Genomic DNA, 15863 nt, shown 5'->3' with positions numbered 1-15863 from the left:
TTTACACAGGCAACTTACCTTCTTAAACTCAATGTTGCCCAAATGCAAGATGGCTGATAAGACACAAAATATTCTGAAAAAAAAGATATAGCAAACATTCCTGTAGATCTGCAGATTCAAAATTGATAAACCATCTTATAACTTTCTATCATATGATTGGAGCAGACCTTAAAAATATTAACAAAGCCAAATCATAAAAATTAACTAAATTGAAACATGAGTGAACAAATGCCAAGCAGAAGTGAGGGGGGGAAAAAAAAGAGAAAATGCATAGCATACTTTCTTTGTGTTTCTGGAGAGAATCCCACCATCTCCATGGACTGCTTAAGTCGTGCAAACTCATGCACTTCATCAACTCCTTCAAGTGTGGACTGGCTCTGAAAACATTTTCATTTACACAAATCTGTAGGACACTCTATCTTGATCTGTTTATCATGTCACAGACGCTTATAAACTGCTCTTAAAACTGCCAAGTAGACTTGCACAAGCATATTTCTTGTACTTTATAAAACACAACAGCCACACAAAACTTAAAGTTTGCTATTTGATTTGAACTGAGGGGACATCTGGAATGACAGATGCACTTGAAATGATAAACAGAACTTAAAAGCAAAAAAACTGGACCTGACATGAGAGATGAAGGCTAAGCATACAATTTCAAATTGAATTTTTCATTTAATGCCATAAGGTGAGTGATTCTATATCTGAATTAATGCAATAAAAGGGAAGGAGAGGGTTGGGGAAAAGAAAAGAAAAAGAGAACACAATAATATTTTTCGACTTTTTAAAAAAGTTTTGTTTACACGTGTACACATACATAATGACTTAGTTTTCCAGTCAAAAGAGGGTGGGTGATATCTTCCCAAAACATTATTAACACAGGGCTTCAAAAAACTTTGACAGAATTCTGGTTTTAACTATCTTCTTCCTGGTATTTAAGAGCTTGTTAAAGATATTTGGTAAATTGACTAAAAGCTAAAACTGTCCTATTCATCCAACCCTTTAAAAACTATATGAGAACCATATTCATTCAATATCATCTCTGAACTGGGACTCTAGAATGACTGTCAGTGCCCAACACAAATGCAAGCAAAATACACTTGTCCAGCTTTTGACATTACACAGCCAGAAGAAGAAGGAGAAGGGGCGCACTTTTCACACAGGATCAGGCCCAGTAAACTCAAGAGCTGCTTCCTCCCTCTAGAAAACAATGAGGATTGTTGTGGCATGCGTGTGTGTGTGCGCGCGCATGTATGTGTGTTTCATGGCAGCTTCTTTCCTTGCAAATTATAATCATCTTAATTTACTGTACTTCCACTGTCTGACTTTTGCTTCTGAAACACTGTGTCTATTTATAATAAGCATGAGCAACCTCAGCATGCTTTTGTTCTCTCAAGAATTAAGTTTTTTTATACATGAGATTCAATGTATATCACGACAATAGGAATACTCAATGGTGTATGCACTAACACCTCTCTTTTTTTAACATCTTCTTTGACCAGAGTATCCTCTCATGATGCACTGATTTTGTCCGTTAGTATAATTTCAAAGAAACCTCCATCCTAACTGAAGTAAAATAGCAAAACCAGCATGTGGCCTCTATGATAATTCACTGATTCCACTGCCTCTGGTCTTATGCCTAAGCGGCAGTTGAACTCCTCTTTAACAATAAACACTGAAAGACCCAGTAATAATAACAGATATTAAAAGTACCCTCCCTACAAACCTTAACAATAACAAAAGGACCAAACTTCTACAATCTGAATATAGTTGCAACCTTGCAGTTGTAGACTAGCTAGAAATTTATATTCTTTGTATCACCATGAAATTGTGGGAGCCTAGACCAATTCTGAGAGAAGTACTGCGAATGTCACATATACATTCTGAGCTAAGGTGTACATGACAACATATATCTACCAAACTTTTTATTTGTTAAGTTTAAGGATCTGTGTGAGAATGAACTTTGACAAACTAAATTCATTGAGGCTAATTACAAATGTCTAAGCACTGAAACTAGAAAGGAAAGCTGTGTTAATGTTAAGAAAAAACGTTTAATGAAAGAGCAAGCTACTATGTCAAGATACCTAAACTGAATTTCCCCTGGGGTTCCATAAAGTTGTATTGTTGCAAAGATTTTATAAGCTGCTTAAGGATGTCAGCAGAACTGCATGTTAATGGGTTGGGTGCTCCTTGGCTGTTATCTGTGACGGGGACAAATTTAACTGCCAAAAGCAACCAAATGCCTAATACACAATGCATGGTTTGGTCAAAAATTCTCAACAAATCAACAAAATCTACAATGTATCACTGACACAGTCTTGTGGTGGCCATTAAAAGCTGTTTTCTACCAGGAATCGTTTAGGACAGGTACTGAACCTGAGATAACTAAGTAACAACAATTAAAAAAGTAACCTTCAGGATGTAAATTATTTTATCACATCTTACTGAAAAAATGTCCCTGCCAAAGAAGTGTTTCTTTTTCGAAAGTATAATTTTGCAGCTGGTTGAGACAGCATAACTTCTAGTGCTTGTGGATTATCTGGCTAAGAGGTCTCCCATTTGGAATGGATGTGCACGAGCATCAATCAATGCAAGGGTTAATGCTTGCACATGAATGCACATACACTTCACAATGAAAATTAAATTCATTCATGCACACATATGTACACACATGCACATGCATGCACACACACATATATATTCCCCTCTTATTATCCCTGCTCTCATAAGAAATGATCCTCCAACCCAAGACATTTGCCACTTCCCATCCTGAGTAGACTGTTGAGTCATTTATAACCTCTTGTGCAAATGAGAGATTTTCCTACTTGACCCTCTTCATGAGGGTGCTTCTAGCCCTCAACACCTTGCACAACTGAACAATGGCCATACACCACAAATCCAACATTTTTCCCCTACCACTCACAACCAATTCAGTGTAGATGGATACGCAAGTATATATAAACAGGCATGTATCTAGATATGTGTGTGCATGTGTCCCACGAGTGAGAAAATATTAAAGCCCAAATGAAGTCAAGTTTGAAAATGTGGTGAAAGATACAGTTTGTAACAAAATTCATAGTAAATTTATAATTCTTTTTAAGAAAAGCATGTGTGGATTGCCTTAATTCTCATTACTGATGTTGCAGAAATATGAGACCTTCAAGCTAGTATTACCCAATCACCGAGTTTACTTTTCAGACTTTACAGGAAACAAGATCTTGATCTTTTTCCCAAACTCATGTGGCCAGTATTCAAAGACTTTTATCTCATGAAAAGGTTTAAGCATTTTGCTCTGATCTGGGGAACTTGAATCTTTAAATGACATATACTAATTTATTTGAAAAAAAAAAATGTTGCCCTCCAGTTAGCCTTTGACACTACACACACTAGGAAACCGCCTTTGAAAGTTTGGTGTACAACCAGATGCACTTAAATATCTTAGGCAACTGGGTAGTTTACAACTTGCTATGTTTCTCTAATCTTAGATAAGTAACTTCCTCTCAACAAGATCAGCAAGCGATTAATCAAATCCTTCCTAACAGAAGACGACATGAAGTCTTTGCCACATAAATACAATGCAGGACAGAAATAGAATCATTGATCACCCATGGCTGTTGTGGAATACAAAGACCTGAATGTATGGATGGTTTGGAATTTAGGAGAATCACTGCCTGTACAAGAGTTCATAGAAGGGCAAAACTATGGTTAAAACAAAATTCTAAAGAAGTATTATTAGAACACGTCTTTGCGGAACATTCACTCTCATAATCTTCAGCAGTGCAAACAAGAACACCAAAACAAACGATGCTTATCATAAATGGAAAACACCTGGATGTAAAAAAGTAGTTGTAAAAGTTCTGGAAATATATGATCTGTACTTTTTGGCATGTCATAAAAACACATATTTCTCTGGGGAAAAGTTACTTTGTGACATCATAAACTCAGACCTCTGCGACAGGTCCTGCTGGACCAGCTCACAAATTGTAAGTCTGCTACATAACATTGGCTTCTAAAGCTACTGCGTGCTGTGATTTGCACTGATGTATGCAATCGCCTCTATGCTGATGATTACAAACAAGGCAGATTGATTATGGAAACAGCAATGGATAAAAAAAGAAGTACAAAAACTGACAGTGCAATGATAATGCACTGGATGACAGCTACAATGCTATAAAGCAGACAAGGTTTAGTGACATATAAAAACTAAGCATATACAATTATGTGTGTGTGAGAGAGAGAGAAAATGAGAAAAAAAAAATTAAGAAATTATAAATTGAGAAGAACAGGAGCACATACATATGGTGTATGTAATTTTTTTTTAATAGATATAAGGACAAATAGTAGCCTTCTAAACAATTTTTTTGAGGAGATTTAACATAACATTTCAATTAAAAAAAATTTCCATGCCACAGCAAATACAGAATATTCAAGAATCTCTTCTAGGAAAAAAGTTTGTTTATAAAGAACTAGTACATATGGGGAAAAGTAAACTCTCTTATTATGTAAGCACAGTTCTCACCTGAGACAGATAACGATAATCTTCTGGGTGTAACAATGACAAGGTCTCACGCTCTTTTTCATCAGCTCCCACCAACATGTAGTAGAATACATGGTAATTCCTGCAATAAAGGACGATCAAAACATTTGAACATCTATATTCAAAATGAGCTCTGCCACATGGAAAATTGTAATTTGCAAACTAAAATCAAATGTCACTTCCTTCCATTCCTCTGAGACACACAAGCACAAGATTTTGATAATGGCTGCACTCAGTTTAATACGCAACAGGCAGCACTCTTTCTGAAAATTTACAACCTAATGCATCTGGAAACGCAGTGAAATGAGTGACTAATGGCTAAACTTTTATCTTTTTTGGGAGACATAAGTGAGAGAAAAAGCAAATGATGGTAAAGCAGATGGCACTCATGATCCACCCCTTTTGATGACCCAAAATATAAGGAGTGCATGCATTTTGCAAAGCACTCTCATATGTCCATTGCCCTGAATAAAATGTATGTGGATGCATACATGAGACAAAGCAAGAAGGCAGATGAAATAAAACAATCTTAGAAAGGAGGGAGGTGCAAACTTTCCATTGCACCTGCTGACTTTTATTGCATGCTAGACTGACTTCACCGCATAAGATGTGGCAAAAGATTTGTCCCATGAAATGTCTGAATCTCTTTTTGACAATTCCTTCTTACACTAAATTTCTGCAAAGCTGATTATACTCTTTAGGCTCAGATATAAGCTATTTTACCACACAAAGATCTGTATCCATGGAAAGATTAAAATGAAATGATCAGAACAGGGACTGTGAATAGGATTATGTCATTTGTGCTCAGCCCAGTGAAGAATAATTCACTATGGACATCCTACAGGGAAGCAAGACAAAGTGACCTAAATCCAAAGATAAGACTTTACTTATCCCAGAATTCAAATAGAAACAGCTCTATCAGAGGCACAACAATCAACAATGCTATAACTCATTCCTACCCACTCCACCAGACAATCATCTGGACAGGATTACGAAAATTCAGTGCTTCTTATTTTTCCTGGATAAGTCATGTGTCTCAAACCGAATAAAGAATGCATTAAAAGAATTAGGCAAAGCCATATGAGATGGAGATATTAGTTTCTGAGCCCTAACTATGATCTTCAACATTGGCCATTTTCTTTTCTTGGGCTTTGTCAAGCTGCAAGAATGTTGCCAGTACCAAACTGAGATTTCACTTTATATTCCATGCTAGGCCTGATGAATAACACTGCAGACTTCTCTATTTACCAGCTTCTTGTCAAAACTCATGAAAAACACAGACATCATTTTTCATTCAGCACTATTTTTAAGCTCTTGGTCACCCAAGAGCACCTGTATCAAACAAAATAAAAATTCCTCCTCCAGCTCTACTACTGAAGTTAAAATTTGCATGGGAGGAGAGTTAATTAACTAATGAAATGGTCAATAACTAGTCACAGATGATTAATGCTAATGCCATTCAGATGGGTCCCTGATGCTGAAACAAATCTAGGCAGAAGGCTGTCAATAATAAACAAAAACTGCCTCATAAAGGCCCAGAGCTCTAGGTACAGATCCACCTCCCCACTACCCAAACACAGCCTGGGTAGGCGAGTGACGACACAGCGCAAGCCTCCCTAGAGGAAGATTTGCCTCGTTTGCCTCCCGGAAGTGTGATGGTGAACGAGCACAGCGCTCATTCCCAGCCATTAAGCCAGCTCATTTGCCGCCCTCAGAATATATCAAGGCCCAGGATGTGCGCCCACTAAATGGAGATGCCCAGGATACCAGGCAGAAGACATCTCTAGGCCCATGTCTTCTAAGATAGGGCCGACAGATTCGTGCTTACAGGAACGCTTAATTAAAAAAGAAAAAAACAAACTAATGAGCGGAAAATAGAAGATTACTCTGTTTACAAATTAAAAGAAAAAAGACCTTCATGAGTAAGGTTAGCTAGTTGGGAATAGGGAAATTTAGGGTGTGCCCCTGTCGTATCTTCTGCAAGTTAGATTGCTATTTAGTAAGAGTAATAAGCTGTCTTTAAAAAAAACTGCAAGCACCCATCACCATCAACTTCAACTTCACCACTGCAATCACAGACGCCCATCAATCACACCCTTCTCCGCCTGCACCTATCAACGCCGTCTACAGCCGCGAGAAAAGTTAACCTCCACTCTTCCGCTATGCCAACATTTTCCACCTACACTAGAATGATTTGGCGCCCACGTGCAACTGTTAGAAATTGAAAGGTTTTTTTTAAGCTTTCGGAAAGTTAAACATCCATACTGCCTGAGACTTGCAAAGTTTCAATGCAGCACAATTTTAATATCAGAGAACAATTAAAACAAACTGATGATGCTGCTTCGAAGCGACATTAGTCGCCATCTGATGATCCTCGATAGGCAACAAAATTTTATTGAACAATCCTGAACGGTCTGGAAATTCATTACCCGCGGAAAAATGTCTGCAGACCAGAATTTCGCCAACCGTCAGATACTAGGTGCACAACACGTCGACGCCCGGCACGAGCTTTGATGGTTAACGCAGGCCCCTCATGCGATGCCACGCGCGTCCGTGCACGTGCAAGTGATACGGGGTTGTTGGGGGACACATAAAAACGGAGTTCGCGTGCATGTTTGTGTCTGCAGACGATATATTTTTGGACTCTTCATCCCCCACCTCCTCTCGTTGGTGCCTGCTTAGTGACAACACCTATCTAGAGCCTGCAGTACAACCTTTTGGCTCGGTGCGATGCTACGCCAGATAGGTGATGCAGGGAGGAACAACAAGGCATGACAATCTGACTAGAGAAGACTGCAAACTACTCCCGCCCTCGATCCTGTGTGAGAAAGTTTGTCTCAAAGACACAATGCACAATAATTCAACCTTGTGTAAATCTATAATATTAAGTATAACGAAATTTAGTATGATGTAATGAAGTTATTTAATGATCAAAATAACTACAACTGCAGACATTTGTAATTTTTTTTGTTTGTTAATAAAAATACTTCAGCTGCGGTGCTTCGAGAACGCTTACTCTGATGGGAAAGGGATGTGATTGCATAGGTGGAGTAGATACAAGAGCCCTGTTACATCAGCACTCACTTCATCACGGCCTAACGACCCCCAGGAGTAGGCCTCACTCTACTACTTAAACTTTTTTTTTCCCTTGCAACAGCATAATAAGAAATCCACTAATCCTGCCCCTATCCTACACCTCTCTTGCCATGTCCTCCACCTTCATGTACGCCAGCAAAAGCCATTCAATGTCAAGGTATTGTTGTGATACTGCGCATGGGTTTATGCGGACATTCTCAAGCAGGTAACTCGCTGCACAAAGGAAAGAAAGAGTCATACTGGCGCCTGCTGTGTACAGTAAATGCAAATATTTTGTTTTCCACAAGATTTTTGAGGTAGGTGGGTAATGTGTACAAGTGACTTCGCCGCAGTGCAAACATCTGCATCACCGCGGAGACCTGGGGAGGGAGGGAGCCGAGCGTTACCCCACGCTACACGTGCAGGGCTGTGGATGGGGTCGCGCACCCGGCGTCAACGTTTCAGGAAAGGTATGTTGTGGCCAGAGCAGCTCCTTCATAATCCATGTCGCCGCTATCGAATGCTGCGGCATCTGCAGCCTCTAGCCTCTTGGCTATTTACTGCATCTGTGGGAGGAGGAGGAGGAGGAGGAAGAGGGGCGGGGCTGAAGGGGTCGGGAATGAGGAGAATGGTAATCTTTACGACTTCCACTCTCCAACTCGGTGCCCAAGGTAAGAAACTTGCTCGTGTTGCACAACGTGTAGAACACGCACAAAATTCACGCCACGCCATTTACATTACCTATGCCTTTCATTTTATACCGAGTTACTGGCCCTGATCCAGAAGTTCTCTCCCCCCACCCCATAATCAAAACATACAAAACCTACTATTTAAACAGAAGACGCCATCTTTCTTTAACTGCAAACTCAAAGTTGAAGTTAAGGAAATTTTGAAACGAGCTTTATGTGTTCTAAAGAAAAAAATTTTAAAAGCAAGAAAATAAAAACATTGCATAAGGATTCAAGCACACGTGCTTGTGTGTGAGAAAGAGAGCGAGAGAAAGCCAGAGAGTGAGAGGGAAAAGCAAAAGGGATAAAAAAAAGTGGGGGGGGGGGGGGAGAGAAGGGACCCCAAGGAAACTCTGATTTGGCGAGGTACAGAGAACCCTCACGACGGGGGTAGCGAGCGAGGAGGGGGAGCGGAAGGGCACGCACTCCGTGTAGATGTTTACAAGCTGGCTAGAGGCTTCAGGTAAATACATGGTCTTCATCTGACGTTTGTGTTCGTGTTAAGCTGTGGCGAAGTGGCTCTGATCTTCACCAGAAATAACATTGATAAACAGTTGATCAACCAAAAATATCCAACAACACACACATGATCGACCAAAATATCGTAACACATACTGTTCTAGAATATAGTTTGCTTCCGTAATCGCATCGCACATGTGCGTGCTCCCCCACCTATATTTTTATTATTTTTTTGGCATGATTTTTACCCCCAGCACCCAAATCTTTAGAAACTCTAGCACATTGGGGCTTTGTAGTTATGACACAGAAGTAATTTATCCTGGGGTTAGCTGTGGACCAGAAGCATTGCGAAGGTGGCCTGATAATCTAGAGGTCCTCGTCTTCCGTGTGGCCTACAACTATGGCTACAGAGGGCTTGCTAGAGCTCTAGTAGGTTGTGGCAAAGCCAGGGGTCATTTCTCGTTCATGACTACACACACGCGGTCTCTAACAGTGACGAAACTGCAACACTTACAACGTGAATGTTCGTCGATATGCGGATGTTTGGAGTGCATAACACACCATCTACCATTGCCGACACAGTCCTCAATCTGCCCTATATCCTCCACCTCCAAATCCCCCCTACCCCCGTGTAGTCTGCAGCAAAGCGGGCAAGTGATCACCGCACTAACAAAAGCCACAGTTTCTACAAACAGATGAGACACATTCATGCTATCTCTCCTGAACATGTTGTGCTCTTTTTTGCCCCCAAAGGAATACATTCGGCTTACATACCAACTAAGGCATTTTAATGAAAGTACTCGCACAGGAAATCGCTCACTACTACCTCGCTGCCTTTTTCACCGAAGTTCTACCGACACGCACCCCTTGCTGAGTAGACGATCTTTGTTATCTGTGCTGACGATGTACGGAGAGCATCTGCAACAGGACGATAGAGACCTCCAGCGTGGAAGACCCTCCAACCCTCGTAAGGGTAATATCAGCTTCAAACGGAAAAAGCTCGCAAATTGTGTACACACACACAAGTACGACTGTTCGTCTCATAACCTCCACATTTCCCTAAGGAAGAAAATCGTCAATCTGTCTACTTGTCTACCCGATCGATTCTAGTGATCGACGTATGATTTCATCAGACACATGACTATCTCCAAGTCTGCTGTTATCACAGATGACTTTAGAGATGTCCACTACAAAATCTGTAAACAGATGATACAGCCCTCCATTTACCCTTTGCAAATATTGTTGATTATTCATTTGGTGCTCTAGAAAAATCAAAACAAAACAAAAAGACACAAAAGCACGCTAGTAATCCATCACACAATACATGAATCACCTCTACATTTGTGACTCATTCTAGATGAGGACAATTTGAATGTATTTTGTAAATATTACATCTGTAAATATTATATCGGTGGATTTGCATTGCTTCCCTGGCTTGTGAGCCTATTGGATATTACGGTTTTGCGAGAAGCATTTTGCAAGCTACCCTAGCAGCAAGGAAAACAATAACGACTCGTGTCTGTTTGGTCCGTCCAATCACCGGAACTATGGTGTGGACAGGAGGATTTGTGGCATGGCTTGCAGTTTTTCAACTGGATTGAGCAAGCTTCACATGTTTCATCATCCCATTTGTCATTCTATAGACAGAAGGTTTGCATGTTATGTTGCGTGCGTTCGTGTGTGTGCTTTTATTATTCTGTGTTTTATTATTTCTCTCTACTGCGAGTGGTGCACATACTATTTGTATGTTCTTTGACTCTTTATTACATTGTCATTTGTTTTTGTTTACAGCCGATGAGTCTGCTCCATAGTACAGTAATGCACTATATAAATATGCTTATTATTATTGTGATCGTCTGTTCCTTGCCTTTATTATGTTTGCGGCTGTCCTGTCCTCTTCGTTTCTGAAGCTGCACTTTTTATATAAATTCACTAAGTTTCGCTGCGATGCTGGAAACGGCAATGACTATTTTTCAATTACTATTATCTTGATCATTATAAGTATCATTTTCATGCATGAAAAGTTGTCAATGAAGTTTTATAACAAGCAGTGAGTCATCAGCTTCCATGTCAGCTTCCTAGGTTTGCTACAAAGTTGTATAGTGAGAGTAATGTGAGCCTCACACCGCGCTTTACAAACAAAAAACACAAATCCTGTTAGCTCTCTCTGTGACATTACTAGAAAGCCTGAACTGTTGCTCTGTCGAATTACATCCTGTTCATAGAACAAGATGAGGATGAATCACTGTTCAGACCTACAAATCATATGACCACTTGACGAAACGAGTAGTGCAGTCAATAATCAGGAACTGTCGGTATCCACGTGATCACCAAGCAGAAAGAACATGCATTTCAATATTAAATCACATGACTGTTTGGCGTTGATGTTAGGTCTATGACAGTGATGATCTGTTGAGGAAACTGTTAAGGCGTTAAGATTTCAAAGCTGAAATTCGTACACGAAAAACAAAAAGGAAAGCAAGAAGTCCAGCACAATGCCGACGATGCCTTTAAATTATGCAGCTTAATATAATGTCACTAATCACAACAAATCAGCAGAAAAACAAATGCAGAGAGCTGGTCCCTTCAGCCCCACTAAGCCAGAGGAGGGGAACCGTTTCACTTCGAAGGGCTAATGGAATGGGATATTTCTAAGATTATTCACAGGACATTCAAAAATTATCAACTTAAAAATTAGTCTGGTATATTTGGTCCAGCCGTGGTTGGACTGTTTTGCAGCATGCACCTCCCAATCTGCTTGGCACTGAACTGTCCTCTGATTCAGTGCTGCAGAGGAAGACAAAGAGAAGCACATGGGTCTCTCCCGTCATGTACATGCACTCGTATGTATCCTATCGATTCCGTAATAGATGTTCCTTGCTTATTTCTCAAAATTTGTATTGCTCACTTAATACTAACTTATGTAGCTATGAAAAAAAGAAAAACTTCTAGATTTATTAAACTTCGAATCCTGCTTGTGGTTGCTTTGGCAGGGCCAGACAAAATGATTTCGCGGTCGGGACGTTCCCCACCCGTGTTAAGGAAGGGACACCCCTCGATACAACTTTTCAGAAAAAGAAAACTTTTTTACGTTTTCAGACCCTCCTTGAAAATTTTCTTTAAGTGATTTGGAGTTCTCTTCACCTTATGCAACTTTCACACGACAGGAACCACTGCAGTAACCGAAGGAAGTTCTGTCCAGATGCAGCGTGTCTGCCAACTTCGGGTCGTTTTGCCGACAAGTTTCAACTCGCCCAGCCTCGCGCCTGACCTACTTGACTCGGTACGCATGTACGCAGCCTCTGATGTACATATTTATAAAGGTTTTCCAGGTCTTATACCCCAATCCACACCCAACTTCCCACATAAGCCATCGACCACTCTCGGTAATACAAACGATTCCTCGAGGTCTCCAAAGGTCGTGTGCGCTGTGCAAGAATTTTCCCGCGCGTATCGACGGCTGCCATGTATCATCTACGGCCCTCGTCAAACTTTCCCATTAAAAAAACAAAACCAAAACTAGGTAGTCATACAGAAAAAAACATGTGATGGATTCTGGAAGCTAGCACAGTGAAAAATGACTACTTCACGTAAGACTTCCTTGTGGTAAGGCAGGATAGTAAAACATTTGTGCGACAAAAAGATGTATAAATATTCAAACAGGAAACAGTAAAAAGTGCAATTTTTCTACCAGGGACGGCGAAGTCATTTATTAGGATACAAGCTGTGTTTTGAATGTGCAGATGCGCTCCATTCCCCCAAAATTCATTTTGCGTGGTCATGACGAATGTTTTAGCAAATCATCGCCTAGAGGAAGAAAGCAGCATGCACACAAATAAAGACAGCATATACATTATGGGTTCGGAAATGGCGAAGAGATGGGTTTTCTGCACCGGGAATGGCCGAGAAGATAACAGTTAAAACGCCGCATTTAGTCTTCAGCACCTGGCACTCTTGATAGCTCTCGTTCTTTCCAATATCCCGATAGTATGTCCTCGGTCACACTGTTGAAAAGCATTAATACTGCAGAGGATCGAAGGTCGCAGCTATGAATTAGAATATAAATGCGTAAGGACACACGCAATCCCAGAATGCAAGCCAAAGAAGGGAGCCACAAAGGTGGTCTATAATGAAGCTAGCGTGAACTCTTCCTTGCAGCAAATAATGTTTATGAGTCTGAGCTGTGGTCGCTTGCACAAAAGGTATTGTCCTGCAAATGCTCTGCAGGCTTTGTGAAATTTATACCTGTACCGTCTGCTCGTCGTCTCTCCAGAGTATTACGTATCACTGCTGGTTTCCGCTGGAGTGTGCAGGTGTGAAAAAATGCCTGCAACGACCGCTGCTCTCACTTGCAGGTTTGTTGTCGTACGACAGTGTCGACGGGCCAGTCTCCTGCCTGCTATGGTGGTGGGGATGCTTGCACAACCTGTCAACGTCAGCTGAACTGGCGAGCCATGTCAACCCCCTTGCCAACTACCTCCCGACCCCACGCCTCCTCTTCCCCCACCTCCACAAAAATGGGGGTTTAGGCTCAACCGACCTTCCGCATCGTGCTGTAACCTTGTTCTTGGCATTGTGTTAGTGCAAAGCTTGCACGCCACACCTCATGCACACCTCCCCAGAACAATGACATGATGGCACCTGGCGCTCAATTTTGATCCTGGATGACTTTTTTATAGCAATATCTTTTGTCCCTTTCCTTTATATCCTCTGTACTCTACCTGCTTTTTTTTTAACCCCACTCCTATTTTGTTCACAAACGTCCTCTTGCTCTCGGTATGGAACGGGAGAAAAGCAAACTCCAGGGACAGTATGGGAATACCGCTGTCTCATAACTATGGTCTATGAGGAAGTTCTAGTCAAATGGAACTCGTGGTTTACGTCCACTGTGGAAAATCACTAACACCCCCCAAAAAGTATAAAATTAATTTGGTATGAGAGGTGAGAAGGAGAAACTGTTCATAATTGTGTTTCTTACGAATACTTATTCACATACAGTTTACTATGACTTTGAACTGGTCAAGACAGACCAACAGACACACTGGGAGACAGGAAGTTGCGCGCGCACTTCGTTCAGAAGTGCTGCCATTACGCCGGCACTTAAACTGTGTGTGCAAAATCTATCAACAATCCTCCAGTCTCAAACCTCGGTAACAACCAGCCAGGATCAACAAGACTTGAAAGCACTCTTCTTACCAGGCAGAACCCACACGCTGGGTAAGAAATATTTCTTTTGAGGCAGATAAGGAAGGTCACGCATCTAAATAGACATGCATACCCTAAACGCGAACCCTGGGTAAGAAAGACAATTCGAAACTGCATAACTATTAATATAACACGCATGCACGCAAGCTTAACCACACACACAAGAAGTCGGACAGGAAACCGTTGGGGGGAAAAAAACCCAAAGCGGAGAGGTTTCTCTTCCCTCTCCCTCCTTTGCATCTCTTATCTCGTGCGCCCTCTCAGATTGGCATCCCTAAAGTCATGCGTACGAGATACTGAAAAAACGAAGAAAAAAAAAAAAGCTCTCGCGAACGCCGAGTGCCTTGCTGGCGCGCGACTTGCATCCACGTATCCTTGTATAACCTGTCGCAGCTCGACGCAACCGAAACGCTGTAAACATTGGGCCTGCTGTCGCAAGAATCTCTCCCCCCACTCCTCCTCACCTTTAATTTTTAAAAAATTTATTAAATGGGTTTTGCGTGGCTGCACACTGCGGGCGACCCGCCCCATCCCGATAAGCTCTAGCAACATCCGCCGGTCATGGCTGCGTTCGCCATAAGACCGACTGGTGTACGTTGTCCTCGGTTGGTTGTACTTCAGTAGGAAAGTGCTTCCACCTTTCGGTGATTTGCACTATGGGGGGAGGGGGGAACCGGAGTAACCGGAATATACCACCGACGCCCAGCCCTGTGGACAGGTGTCACAGTGTCCCGAGACGAGATCTGAACCTTGAGCCTCTCACTGCAATGGTGACACCACCGGGCGCCCCCATGGCATTGTCCTCGCTTGTCCAATGAGCCTTTCAACACGTGCTGCTGTTTGGCTGATGTAATTGCTGACCTTTAGAGCTGCGTACATCAAATGGCTGGCTTCCCCTGTGGTAACACGGTTGGTCCAAACGTACGCACACACAAAACCTGCCAGGCTAATGTAGTGCTAAAACAGATGCACTACATCGTCTCCCTCATGCTGTCGAGTATAAATCAATGTCAACGAACCGGTATTCAATACTTTTCTCCAAAGATGCTATCTAAAAGAAGTGATAAATACACTTTTTTTAAAAAACCAAGGAACATGCAAGATGACGTGGCGGATAATTTTAATTGAAAAATGGTGCAGACAATCCCCTCGGAAAAAAAGCCATTTCCTTCCGAGGTGCACGCACCTTTCCTGCCGGTGACACACAACAACACGAGATGTTGAAAACAACCTCTAGCGACGAACGCAGCAGCTCTCTCGTGCTTGTTGCACCTGTCAGTGCAAATTTCTAATCACCTCCACTTCTCTCATTCCACGTCAGTGAGGATGGGGTGGGTGCCTCTAGCCTGGACTTCCTGACACTCTTCTCAGCACGAACGCATCTCTTATCGACATCGAGAGAGAGAGGAGAGGGGAAGTGCACCTACCAGTGAAGTACTACTGATTATCCTCCACAACTTGAGATAACACTCATCAAGTCCAGGTGCTCAGCGTCTAGCTCTCCCACCCCTTCCCTCTTTTCAACGCTTAATAATACCAAAGAACATAATGCATGTTTACCCACTGAGAACTTCAAATGGATTAAGAATGAAAATGAAGCACAGACGGTAAATCGGAAAAAAAAAACTTTATCAGTTATTTAGCGGACCCATTGCAGGTCAAAAGTTTCACATTAATATCATGGGAATATTGATAAAATCAGAGAGGAAGTTTCAAAGAGGACTGGTGGGGTTGGACGGTGGGGAGGTGTTTCTGGTTACGATCAGCAAGTATGCCACACAGCGATTTCAACCACTATGATTCTATTCTGCACAAGATAACACCTTGAAAAAAACTGCCCACCACTAAAAAAATGGGCC

At 41.6% G+C, this 15863-nt stretch overlaps 1 protein-coding gene across 17 annotated transcripts in view; it reads right to left on the bottom strand.

The window, feature by feature from the left end:
• LOC112554730 (unconventional myosin-IXa-like) overlaps positions 1-15863 on the bottom strand; it is a 63673-nt gene that overhangs the window by 31686 nt on the left and 16124 nt on the right. For all 17 annotated transcript variants that reach the window (XM_025222717.1, XM_025222711.1, XM_025222720.1 and 14 more), the window contains 3 exons: positions 4520-4619; positions 280-377; positions 19-73 (listed from right to left, as the gene is read on the bottom strand). In XM_025222717.1, the coding sequence (XP_025078502.1) occupies positions 19-73; positions 280-377; positions 4520-4619 (253 nt within the window). The remainder of the gene's footprint in view (positions 1-18; positions 74-279; positions 378-4519; positions 4620-15863) is intronic.

Source organism: Pomacea canaliculata, linkage group LG13 (assembly GCF_003073045.1).
Source record: "Pomacea canaliculata isolate SZHN2017 linkage group LG13, ASM307304v1, whole genome shotgun sequence".
NCBI lineage: Eukaryota > Metazoa > Mollusca > Gastropoda > Architaenioglossa > Ampullariidae > Pomacea > Pomacea canaliculata.
The sequence above is the reverse complement of the archived record's forward strand: the minus strand, read 5'-3'. Positions and strand labels throughout refer to the sequence as shown.